This window comes from Bufo bufo, chromosome 8 (assembly GCF_905171765.1).
Source record: "Bufo bufo chromosome 8, aBufBuf1.1, whole genome shotgun sequence".
NCBI classification, from domain to species: Eukaryota; Metazoa; Chordata; class Amphibia; order Anura; family Bufonidae; genus Bufo; species Bufo bufo.
The window spans coordinates 106,101,113-106,114,120 of NC_053396.1; the positions used below are offsets into that span (position 1 = coordinate 106,101,113).

Here is a 13,008-nt window from a genome sequence, read left to right on the forward strand (position 1 = left end):
AGCTTCAACATGACATTTGGCTTTAATAATTATAAGTCTTTATTTATGTGACGTATAGTTTATAGAAATTATAATCTTTGTTTGTCCATATGAATAGTGTCCGTTTCAGTTGCCGAAATAACTAGAACATATAATGGAGTATTTCTGCATGTGAAATTCAACATTTAGGGCTCAGTTTTTGCGGTCTGAAAATCGTGGATCCGCAAAGCACAGATCCCGGCCGAGTGCTTGCTGCCTTGTTTTTTTTTTCTCTTGCCGAAAAGTCCTATGCTTGTCTGCAAAACAGACAAGAATAGGGCATGTTCTATTTTTCCGCGGAACGGACTTACAAATGCATCTTTTGCTGCCCCATTGAGATGAATGGGTGGCCATCCGATTTGCAAAAACGCATATCGGATGTGGACTAAAACTACGACGGTGTGCAAGAGCCCTAAAGCAGATATTTTCATAGTATACGTAGGTTTTGGGTTGGAAAACTTGATTTATAGTAAAATAGACAAACAGCTTCATATCATCCAGTGTAACATGTTTTCAGTACCGTTATAATATCCATTGTCCCCTGCAGTACCAGTACAATATCCATTGTAACATGTTTATAGCTTGTAACACGTACTTTACAAGCCAGTTCAAGGAAAATTATCAAGTCATTGGACACTATGACGCTGTGGGTAAAATCGGCACATGTTCTCCCCTATCGCAGTGCTCCTTTTTCCATTTTTTGGACCGATGCCCTTGCTATTTGGTCGGTATTCCACCGAAGTCACTAAGTAAGAATAACAAGCAGGTACATCAGGACAACATTCAATGGAGCCACTAAAGTCTTAATCAGTCCTAGTTGGTTGTGAGAGGCCGTGGAAGTTCAACCTATTTATACCGTGACTTGCTGTATTATGCTGTTAGGCTGTAGGCCATTGTTCAAGTTATGTGCAAGTTGTGGTGGCTGGTACAAAGAGCTTGGCATGTCTGCATGTGGCAGAGAGTCACAAAGTGGATTAGGGCTGGCGGAACTTGAATCACTTTGCAGAGAGCCTGTTCCATCAAACTGATTCATCTTCTTCTTGTAGAGTTTTCTCTCCTTGGCTCTGCGGTTCTGGAACCAGATTTTTATCTGCAAGAATTGTAAGATTATTAGTTAAGCACTAATTGGTCATACACAAAAAATGTTTAGTGCGACTACGACGTGGAACCAGTTGTCCCTGTAGAACTGTTTTGGTGCTTCAGTGCAATATGCATTTGTATTCTTCTTGTAGTTCTACTGATATAAAAGTCACCGCGATGCTCAAAATGATTCCAAGTGGTTAAAAACCAATAAAGGGGTTGTCCACTTTCTGGCTATTTGTGACCAATGTGTATTATATTAATATAGCCATTGTTGATATTCTGTGTCGTTTGCTGTATTTCAGAAGCCATGTCCTCTTGTTAGGTAAATCTTCTGTGCTGTCCACACAGAGGTCATGTCCATAAGATGGCTGCTGATGGAGGGTCACGTGACCAGGCAAATCACCTCCATGGGATGTTTTCTCTATTCAGACACACTGCACCTGCACTAAACTCCCATCATTTCAAGAACAGATGGCAGGTGCAGTGAATTTGAACATAGGAGACCTCACATTTATTTATTTATTTTATGCACTTATATAGCGCTACTATAGTCCGCAGCGCTTTACAGACATTAGCATCGCACTGTCCCCAATGGGGCTCACAATCTAAGTTCCCTATCAGTATGTCTACATGAAGGTGATTTGTCTGATCACATGACCCTCCATCAGCAGCCATTTTATGGACAGCACAAAAGACTTGGCAAACAAGGGGGCATACCTTTATGAAATATAGAAAATGGCATAGAGTTGTAAAAAAAGACTATATTAGTAAGTGCGATATAATCATCTTACAAACACATTGGTCAACAGTAACTAAAAGGTGGCCAACCCCTTTAACTGTCATGTTAAAGAATTATCTATATGGCGGATAAAGTAGAGAGTGGCTATAAAGAGCCTCTCTCACTCTGGAGGACCCCAAAGATTCAGGCATGACATGGACATTTAATTAATTTCAGTTGTTACAGTGCAATGCCTTGTCTCCCCTGTGGTGGCGCTGCAGGAATAGTGAACACTTGCTGCCACCCAGATTACAGGGAATTAGTAACTCAGAGATCGGTGACATCTATCTAAATCCTGTCTTATCATGAATATAGATCCGGAGGAGCAGAGAAGATTAATATATAGTTTTGTTGGGAAAGATTCAGTATAACGTATATTTTATTAATTGAAATCCTTGCTTAGGAGTCGAGTGGACGGTCCAACTATCTCTTCAGGCACAGTCTTAATGGCCTATTAGAACGCATTGTTATCGGGAATAATTCGTAGGAATGCTGATTCTTGATAACTGATTCGTATAATCAAGCAGCCAATGAGACATACTGATATCTTTTCCAAATGCTTGTTCATCAGCTGATTAGGATGAACGATGCCCGATTATCAGCAGCACATTTTCCTGTGAAATCAGGGTTGTGCTGCCGATAATGAATAGAAGAGAACGAGGGTGGAATGACCGTGGGAGCAATCGTTCCACCAACATTCTGTTTCAGCATTGGACTGTCCCAACAGAGTAACAGAAGATCCTTTGGTGGTACCAGACTCTGAGACCATAGTGGGCCCCAAAGGTCCAGAGAGAAAAAAAGAGCTGCTTTTGGAGACAATATATTGTCATGAGAGTCTATTTCTTTAAATCAAAACCTGTTAGACTACATTGATGATATAGGGGTTGGGCCTCAAGAACAATTTCCTCTGGTGGGACGAAGGAACCCCAGTCCGGTTTGCATCTGCCTGTGTTCCCATCCTTTGGTGCTCGCCGTGCCTGACCATCGGGCAGTGTAATTCCACCCGTACAGACATTGCAGATACTCGCTGAGTAGGACCACCCATTTGACTCCTAAGCACTGAAAAAGCAAGAATTTTAATGAATAAATTACAAGTTATACTGAATCTTCTCCCACAAAACTACATGTAAATCTGCTCAGCTCCTACTTCTCTGTAAGATGCCGCCTGTGGATCGACTCCATGTTCAACATGGCAGTTTCCCTTTAAGGTTAGGTGAAGGATAATTTAAAAGTCACTTCATAATCTTTACCTGTCTCTCAGAAAGACCTAAGCTAGTGGCCAGTTCAGTTTTCCGTCGGATTGTGATGTATCTATTGTAATGAAACTCTTTCTCCAGCTCCAGTCTCTGGTGATCAGTGTACACAACCCGATATTTTTCCTTGGTTCTTGTCTTGCCTACATGAAAGTAAGTAAAATGAATTAATATTCCTATAATTAACATCCATCTGAAAATAATGCATAAGCAAAGTTTTTCCCAGAAGCATCTGAAGGCCTACGTACAGTATGTAGGTATGTCAAGAATGAGAAGTAGCAAAACCAGATTAGCAAGTTGATGCTTTCTATAAAGTAAAAACATTTCTATGCATGGTGCCGTACTGCATTGGTTTGTACTTTGAAATATAAGGAAGATTTAAGTCTTGGATAGAACATGCCTCCAGGTGAGTTGTACATTACTGAGACAGGATGTGAACAACTCAAGGAGGAAAAAAAGCAAAGGAACAAAAGCCAAACACAACTGTGAAGATAACAAACAAATACAACACAGCCTAAGTGTGCTATTGCCTTTGATCCTTCCTAATTTTCTTTGAAGTTAGTTTGGAATCATACAGAGGAACAAAGATGCCCTAAATTGGTTCTCTAAATGCTATTGAGGTGCTAATTTTAAGCTGATAGCAGACAAAGGAGCTACAAGGTGATCTTATCCTTTCTGACAAGCCAGAGCCGTAAACTGGTTGTCAGACTCCCTTTCATGTTAGGGAAAGTACAGTACAATACTTGCATGGAAAAGTGAACTTAGATATTTTCCTCATACCTGGAGGTGGCCGTAGACAGAGCTTCAGCCATAAATCAAAACCCCAAACCAAATGCATATATGCTTTCATTACCTATCCACCAGATAGGTGATAAGCAGTGTGCCAAGGACCCACTAGTAACATTTATTTTGGGCGCCCACTATATGGATGCATATAATATTACCTCCTCTCACAGTAGCAGACAGCAACAAGGCACTACAAGATGATTGGTTATGGGGGTCCCTGCAGCGACTTTGAGAAGAGGTTACTGGCTGGTGACCTCTGTACCTACAAGTCATCTGAGCTTATATATATATATATATATATATATATATATATATACAGTACAGACCAAAAGTTTGGACACACCTTCTCATTCAAAGAGTTTTCTTTATTTTCATGACTATGAAAATTGTAGATTCACACTGAAGGCATCAAAACTATGAATTAACACATGTGGAATTATATACATAACAAACAAGTGTGAAGCAACTGAAAATATGTCATATTCTAGGTTCTTCAAAGTAGCCACCTTTTGCTTTGATTACTGCTTTGCACACTCTTGGCATTCTCTTGATGAGCTTCAAGAGGTAGTCCCCTGAAATGGTTTTCACTTCACAGGTGTGCCCTGTCAGGTTTAATAAGTGGGATTTCTTGCCTTATAAATGGGGTTGGGACCATCAGTGGCGTTGAGGAGAAGTCAGGTGGATACACAGCTGATAGTCCTACTGAATAGACTGTTAGAATTTGTATTATGGCAAGAAAAAAGCAGCTAAGTAAAGAAAAACCAGTGGCCATCATTACTTTAAGAAATTAAGGTCAGTCAGTCAGCCGAAAAATTGGGAAAACTTTGAAAGTAAGGGCTATTTGACCATTAAGGAGAGTGATGGGGTGCTGCGCCAGATGACCTGGCCTCCACAGTCACCGGACCTGAACCCAATCGAGATGGTTTGGGGTGAGCTGGACCGCAGACTGAAGGCAAAAGGGCCAACAAGTGCTAAGCATCTCTGGGAACTCCTTCAAGACTGTTGGAAGACCATTTCAGGGGACTACCTCTTGAAGCTTATCAAGAGAATGCCAAGAGTGTGCAAAGCAGTAATCAAAGCAAAAGGTGGCTACTTTGAAGAACCTAGAATATGACATATTTTCAGTTGTTTCACACTTGTTTGTTATGTATATAATTCCACATGTGTTAATTCATAGTTTTGATGCCTTCATAGTCATGAAAATAAAGAAAACTCTTTGAATGAGAAGGTGTGTCCAAACTTTTGGTCTGTACTGTATATATATATATATATATATATATATATATATATATAAATAGTGCAGTAGGTCTAATGTGTTATGTGTGACTTGTGCAGGGGTGGGAGACTAGGGGCCCACCTTGCTCAAGGGCCCCCCGGGGCATTCACCTGTACCCCTGTGGGCCAGTCCGAGCCTGGTGATAAGTGTCTGATTGCTGGGGACCCCATGACTGGGATCTCCACTGATCATGATAATGGGGGCCCATGTCCTGTGTTCCACCTCACTGTGCAAATGCTTTGAAGATGATTTTGGATAGAGCTTGACCATGCGCATTGCCCCTGCATCAGTCTTGAACAGAGCGGCAGGGTTTTTGAGTGAGGAGTAAGGGGAGCGAGGGACCCACCCATTCTCATGTTCTCATGATCATCAGGGGTCCCAGAGATGGAGCCCCCAGTAATCAGACACTTATCATGTATCCGGGATTAAAGCTCCTACTCCTGCAATCTAGCAGGAGCAGGTCAGGTTCCTGGTGATCAGTGACAGGCGGGGCCCCAGAGAGTAAGATAGAAGGTTTATTACCACTTCGGCCTTCCCCTCTGCTTGGTGCATAGCTCTCAATGAGCTCTATGCAGTGAATAGAGTTAGGGGCTATACTGTTGGACCCAGTCATTATGTGAGGAGGCACAGGAGAGCTGCAAAATCTTAGCAGACCGTGATCAGCTCTCCCTGTGTACAATATAAAAAATATAATAAAAAAATAAAAAAAAGATTTTTACATTGTTTGCAGTTTTCCAAAAAAAAAAAAAAAAAAAAAGATTCTCTACAAAAACATTAATAAAAAGCCCTGGGTGTCATGTAAAAACATTGCAAAATGATTTGGCAGTCCAACAAATAAAAAAGTTAGGACAGTTAAACCATCATGTGTGCTAAATCACCCCAAAATTGTCTGGTCATTAAAGGAGTCGTGCAACTTTGTGGGGGTTTTCGCAACCGCTTCCTCTTGGGCAGACTTGCGAAGGGAAGCCTACTACCTGGTTCATGGCTCCTCGCTCCTTTTCTCCCCGGCCTCAGCTGCTTCATTGCACTTCCAGGATGTCAACATTCATTTTGATGTTGCTGCAGCTAATCTCTGGCCGCAAGCAGCAACCTGCGACTCTAGCATCATGTCAAATGGCCACGTGACGCAAGGGGAGCTGGTCACTGGTGCCGCCAGCGACTGGTTGCTGCAGTGTCAAAACGGAAGCTTCCAACTTGAGGGTGCAGCGACGCAGCCGAAGCTGGGATAGAAGGAGTGGGGTGCCAGCACCATGAAGCAGGTCTGCCCAAGAGGACAAGGCCTTTTCAGGACTGATGGGTTAAGGTTTCCAACACTCGTTGAGCAGACAGCTATTCTTCCTGACTCCACCATATACTGGACATGCATGCTTGGCTGAGTGTGCAGGTATTTTCACTGGAGAGAGTGGAATAAGCTGATACCAGACTTCTCTAATGGCAGTGGCCAGTCTTTTACAAGAACAAAGAAATGTGTACATTGGAATCCAACAAGCCCTATCTTTCTTTACTCCAACATCTGCCATTGCGGGAGAGTCTGAACACCCCCCTACTCATTAGAGAAGGAGTACCTGCCGTTAGAGCCTGCCAGGAATTTTCAGGAGAATGGTAGGAGAAGCAGCCATGGAAGCAGCTCGTCCACGTTGTTAGGCAATCAGATAATAAAATGCAACGTGAATGATTAAATTCTACCCCAAGGATTAAAGTTCAGTGAAATCTATCAGACGCCAATCCATTAGATTGTTGGTACATTCGTTTGTTGGTGTTAAGGCCGCCATACACATTACAGTAATGCCAGCCGACAATCTAATGTGTATGGGGAGATTGACTCTCCCCAAACAGAGGACGTTAGGGGACAGAAGGATCAGCCACCTTGAATTTGTTCAATGTGAGAAATCTGGCCGTGGCTTTCTCCTCTCTCCTCCTCTTGCTTAGCTGAACTGAGTGTGTACATGTATGGGGTAATCAGAAGAGATAGCTGTCGCCTGCACCGGCACTTGGCCAACAAATATTGAAGGTGTATGGGCATCCTTAGGGTTCTATTACACGGAAAAGGTGTCAGCAGTCACCCCATCAACGAACAAACGAATATTCATTGGGTGATTGTGTTGTTCGGGCGGCACAGAAAATCATTGTTCCTGTGCAGAATATGGCGCTGTCTAAACAAAGACCTGCTGCACAGGAATAATCATTTCCTATGGGGACACGCAATGATTGTATCAATCGCTTGTCCCCATACAGTGGAGATGATAGCTGCAGCCCTTATCCCTCATCATTGCACTTTTTTTGCCTTCCTCTGGATCAACTTGCAGGATAACAGGCCGAACTGGATGGACAAATGTCTTTTTTCGGCCTTATATACTATGTTACTATGTTATGATCTGACGGTGATCGGGAGCAATAATCTGACAAATCACCGGACCCTGTAGAAAGACCCACACAGGATTGGATATTTTTGGAGCAGTAAATTAACCCACCATACGTTGGGTTGTCTGGCCCGAATCTCAGTACTTTTTTCCATAACCTCAACATGTCCTAGCACCTAGCATGACATATGAAAAGTGGATGTCTAGCCCGGAGAATCTGGTTCATGTAAAGATGAACCCATAAGCAAACAGATTTCTAATACCTTACGAATAAAATAAGAAGCGGAAGTCAATCCAATCAGTGCATTGCCCAATTAGCATTTTCAGTGTACAGCTCTAAAACATATATATCTGTTATTAAAGCAACGCAAGCATTTGCAGACAGAGGCGGTGTATTCATACTTTGTCTTTTTCCGAATGATTTGTCTCTTTCCTGTGAACACTATTTTTACAGAATGCCCATTCACCCCATGTTTATTTATTGCACCTTCACAAAAATTCCTTTTGTATCATGCACAAAAACAAAAGACTTTTGGTGCCCTCTTTGTATAGTAGTGTCCATTGTAGAGTAAGGGCCAACGCATTTATGTCCACATCTTCCCATGCTCAACCCCCAACTTTATGACTTTGCCAGCTGTATTTATCTATAGGTACCATCTGATGCTAAGAAGGTACAAAGAGAATCCAGAAACAGTTCAAACTAAGGGAAGAATGAGAATATGTTGCAAAAATTATGTGTGTGTGTGTATATATATATATATATATATACACATTTTTTTAAGTCAGCGCTTTAGTATGATCCTCGCTATAAAAGTCTTCCAAGGGCAATAAAAACCTGTGGTGTCTTTTATTTGCTGTGAAAATCAGCACCCTTTCCGGCAGTATAACCTCAGGAGAAAGGGGGATATGGGAAGACAAAATTGCATATCAAAGAAAAAAGGGACAGAAGTGTGAAAAAGCCTAGCTACCTCAATATGACAGATAGTCCTTAAACCATGGACAATGTGACCACAAAACCACAGACCTCACAATGAGTTTACAAATACTGTCATTAACATGTAAAGAAGAAGCAGGCTTTCTGTCTGCTGTCCGGTCCAGCATATGCAGAAGGTATACCCCCAGAGTCCGTTCTGTATATGGATCCTAGCAAAGTGCACATTTCATTGTATTTATCACACATGTTGTTAAGTGATACCTGACTTAATAGGTCAGAGCATATTTCAGATCTTCTCTATGAGGGGTGTAGCTCTCATTAAAATCTCATTTAGACGGGGCAATTATAGCGATTATAAAGAGTGCTCGTAAGGATAATTCATTGCCTTCATAGCTAATAATTCATGACCTTTTTTATTGTACTGTCAATTACTTCTACTAGACTAATAGATCTTATTAAGGTCGCATTCAGACAGGGTGGATTTATGGTGGATTTTAAATGTATATTTTAAAATCTGCTACTAAGTACAATAAAATGGAAATAAATTTCGTTTTACAAAATTCCTTCAGGCTGGGCAGATAAGTTTAAAATCTACAGCACGGCCTATATGCATCTCTTGTGGATTTTTGGTATGGATTTGTAAGGAATTAACATTACATCCTGAAATTACTGTGTTTAGTGAATTAAGCCCCTTAAGGCTGCACAACACTCATAGATCATGTCCCCATGTAAACATATCCACCGTTCAGCCGACAGATGAGAAAACACTTGTTTGCCATTTATCATATTATTTTTGCAGGGGATATGCTGCTGACAACATACACATGTATTGGAATGAATGATCGTAATGGCGATCATTCATTCATCTACAGTAGGATGATTGCAACAATAAACTGTATTAAACTAGTGCAGATCGACTTGCTATCTTGTTGATCGACACTCGTTTACCAGCTGGTAATCTGCCCACTGAAGGGAACCTGTGAAGGCTACTTTCACGCTTGCGTTGTTAATTCCGGTATTGAGATCCGGCAGAGGATGGATCAGTTTTGATTTTGCGCATCAGGATGCATCCGTTTTGTTAGGATGCAGTTGTGTGAAATCAAATGAAAAAAAAAACAATCCGTTACTAAATACATTGAAAGTAAATGGGTGAGGGATCCGTTTTTTTTAGGCTCCTAAAATAGTTTTCAGTGATGGATACGCTTTTTTTTTCCATTTTTATGACTGGATACAAAACTGGAGCTTGCATCCTGAACGGATCTCTTTCCATTCAGAATGCATGAGGGACTAAACGGAATTTTTTTCCCCCGGTATTGATATTCTCTGCCGGATCTCAACCCTGGAAAACAACAACGCAAGTGTGAAACAGGCCTTGGACATATTTGGTAATCCTCAATTTTAAAGGTGGCCATAGACATAAGATATTTGCACACTTTGAAAATGCTGGTATTATCTATAAGGAAACATTGGCCACGCACATAGCGATTGCTGATGACATAACTTATGTCCTATAGGTAAAAAGTATCAGATAGCATGTTTAACTAATGCTGTATAGCGGCAATACATATCTGATGTCTGCCTTCAGTGCTATGTGAGTTGTCTATGAGCTACATTGTCTGAAATACATATACTAATATTAGATTGCTTGCAATACGTAAAATACGGGTACATAAACCCTCTAAACTAGCAGGTATTTGCTAAGTTATATTAGTTTGACAGTTTTTATAGATTTATTATGCGTGGCACACCCTCCAATAAACACATTTTACTACCCTTTCTCTGGCTGGTGTTAATGGGTTTCCCTACAGTATTTACTTGTGTGATTTAAGGTGTGATTTATAGAGCTTTAAACTCTATGAGAGACATTTGTCAAATCTGGTGCGCCATTTTTTTGGCGTGGAAATGTTGAAAGTGCTGTTGCATGTGGGGTTTTGCACAAAAATTTGCAGCATTTTGTGAGCTGTGCCTTCCCGCACCACTTTCAGAAGTGGAGTGAAAAGTTGGTCGGTATTTCAGAGTACATCACTTTTATGTAACAAAGTACAACTTTTTTGTAACTTTTTAAACTCCACGCCAGTTATCCCCCAGAAGTACTTTCACTGAAATAGGAGCAACAACATTGCACTTTCGCCAAGTTTATTATCACCGTGTGTCATTTTCATAAATTTGGCGCAGGTGCACATAGCAACACAGTCTAAAAACGAACTTCAAATACACCTACAAGGATAAATCCCCCCCCCCCTCTTCCCATATTGCAAGGTTAGATCTCTTAGCTTATATTAGTTTATTAGCTGGGAACTGGGAATGGCATAAGATTCTTTAATTTTCCAGGGTATTATGTAATGTTGAGAAATAAAGTTCACTTTACCTAGATCCTTAGCACTAAATCTAAACATTCACGTTTGGAATCAGAACTGTTAATATAGAAAAGTATGATTTTTTACTTCTGTTAATAATATATTAGCAGTAGCAAGGCATTGAAATTCCCTTTAGTCCTGGAATTTGTAATTCGTTTGTAAGTCATATTTTTTAATAAATCAAAAAACAAATGAATGCTTTCATGCAGTTTTTTTTAGCTGTAAAGATTATTTTATTCCTTACCTGTGGATGTAGATTGCACTGTTTTCCTCATCCATTCATAAGAATTTTGACTGCCAGGGGAAATTGTGACCGTATGGTTTCCCTCTGCGGAATGTAAAATCCCATGTCCGGAAGGATGTGGAGAATTGTAACCAGGAGAATTATAAGGAAATTGGTTTGGTGACAAGTCAGATGGATGGATGTTACTGGTGTTGGATGGTGACGCAGAGTAGGTATTCCAGTCTTCCCGAGGTGATCCATATTGAGATCCCCAAACTCCACAAGATTGTGCCTGGTTATCCATAGCTGGCACTTGGTGATAGGCAACGTAATTGAAATATGGTTGATTGGCCCCATAATTTTGTCCTGTATGGTTGTTAACACTATTCGCTGATTTTGCAGAAAGTGGATACATGCTAACGTCTTTACACCCAGGATGATGGCCACATGTGATATTCATAGCCTGACCAGACCTAGCAATGTCATCATTAGCTGAAGTCCTCCCAAAATGACCCTGGCTTCTCTCACTCCTTTGCTCTATCTATAAATGACCCCTGCAAGCCCTGGAGTCTCCTTCCTACACATGACTAACAATGGTGTGACCAGGTGCTGGCAGTAACAGTTTACTAAGGCGCTGTCTGATGTCAGAGATAGCTGCCTGCCCCCAAATACATTTGCATTCAAATGAAAGGCTGGATATCCCAGTATCATCACCTTGTTGCTACTTTCAGTGCTTCCTTTTTACCCGGAGCCTTAATATAAACTTTCTCACATGTCCTGACCCCTGTCTATTCACTTTACTCGTTTGCTTCACCCCATAATGGTTTGAGCAGTTTTTACATTATTTTTTGCTATTGTCTGAGGCAGGGCAGTTTCTAGGGAAATTTACCAACAGGGCGAACATAAAAAAAGCACCCCCCCCCCCAGATCTCTGCCGTACCCCATTGTAGTTGATGGGGGCGGCGGGCATTCAGTGTGCATCCAGCAGTGGCGGATCCAGTGAATTCCTGCAGGCTGTTCTTGCTGGAACAAGCTGCCAGAATCACTAACGCAGTTGTGAAAGTAGCCTAATACATGCGCCCCATACCTCTTACATCCAGTGACGTCTCCTTTGATGTTAGATGTTCTCTTTCTTTATCTTCTCCAATTCAGACCAGACCGCCATGATATTTTCTTTCAGCCATCTCTTCTCTCTGCAGAGTTTGACAGACATTTTAGTTTCCTACTTTTCCATCACCTTTTCCATAAACTGATAAACCCCTGAAAATACTAGTTACACACAGATAGCGCCCCCTTCAATAATTATTGGAACACAATGCTCTAAAAAATAACTGCACCCAGCAAATAGTGTCCCTGACACTAACAGTGTAACCATAATGTCCCCCAAAAATAATTGAGCTAAGCTGATGCTGTGCCAGGGTGCCCCCCACAGTAATAGTGCTCCCCAAATCCCAAATAGAAATAATTCTGTGCCAGAGTGCACTTAGTAGTAATAGTGCTCCTACAGTGCCCCCAACAGTAATTGTGTCTCTACAGTAATAATGCTCCCATACTCCCCAGTTGTAATAAAGCCACCATAATGCCCCTGGTAGTAATAATTCTCTTTATAATGTGTGACAGTAGAAAAAATGCCCCTTATAATGTGCGACAGTACAAAAATTGCCCCGTTGTGTGTCAGTAAAAAAAATCTCTTAGTGTCCCCAGAATGCCCTCATGTGTTCCAATGACCGTACTGTGTGCCACTAGAAAAACACTTAGTGCCCCCAATTGAGCTTAGGTGCCCAAAGTGCCCCTATAATTTGTGCCAGTATAAAATACTCCTATATAGTGCCCCCAGAAGATGTCCCATAGTGCTCCTCCCTGTCCTCCATAATGTGCCAGTATAAAATGCCCCTATAGACTGCCCCACATAGATGCCCCCATAATGCTCCTCTCCCCCC

General features: G+C 41.3%; 1 protein-coding gene across 1 annotated transcript; it reads right to left on the reverse strand.

The window, feature by feature from the left end:
• Positions 1-868: 868 nt before the first annotated feature.
• LOC120977390 (homeobox protein CHOX-CAD-like) lies at positions 869-11,528 on the reverse strand. The gene is made up of 3 exons (XM_040405318.1): positions 11,090-11,528; positions 3,130-3,275; positions 869-1,108 (listed from the first exon to the last, which is right to left on the reverse strand). Exons 1-3 carry the CDS (start codon positions 11,526-11,528, stop codon positions 869-871), a joined length of 825 nt encoding a protein of 274 aa, XP_040261252.1.
• Between the last annotated feature and the right edge of the window lie 1,480 nt (positions 11,529-13,008).

What these genes read in the sequence shown, in the direction of transcription:
- LOC120977390 (XM_040405318.1), bottom strand. Translation starts at nt 11,528, where the DNA reads ATGAATATCACATGTGGCCATCATCCTGGGTGTAAAGACGTTAGCATG. An exon ending in AGTGCAATCTACATCCACAG is followed by an intron (nt 3,276 to 11,089) that starts GTAAGGAATAAA and finishes ACTTTCATGTAG; the next exon opens with GCAAGACAAGAACCAAGGAA. An exon ending in TAGGTCTTTCTGAGAGACAG is followed by an intron (nt 1,109 to 3,129) that starts GTAAAGATTATG and finishes CAATTCTTGCAG; the next exon opens with ATAAAAATCTGGTTCCAGAA.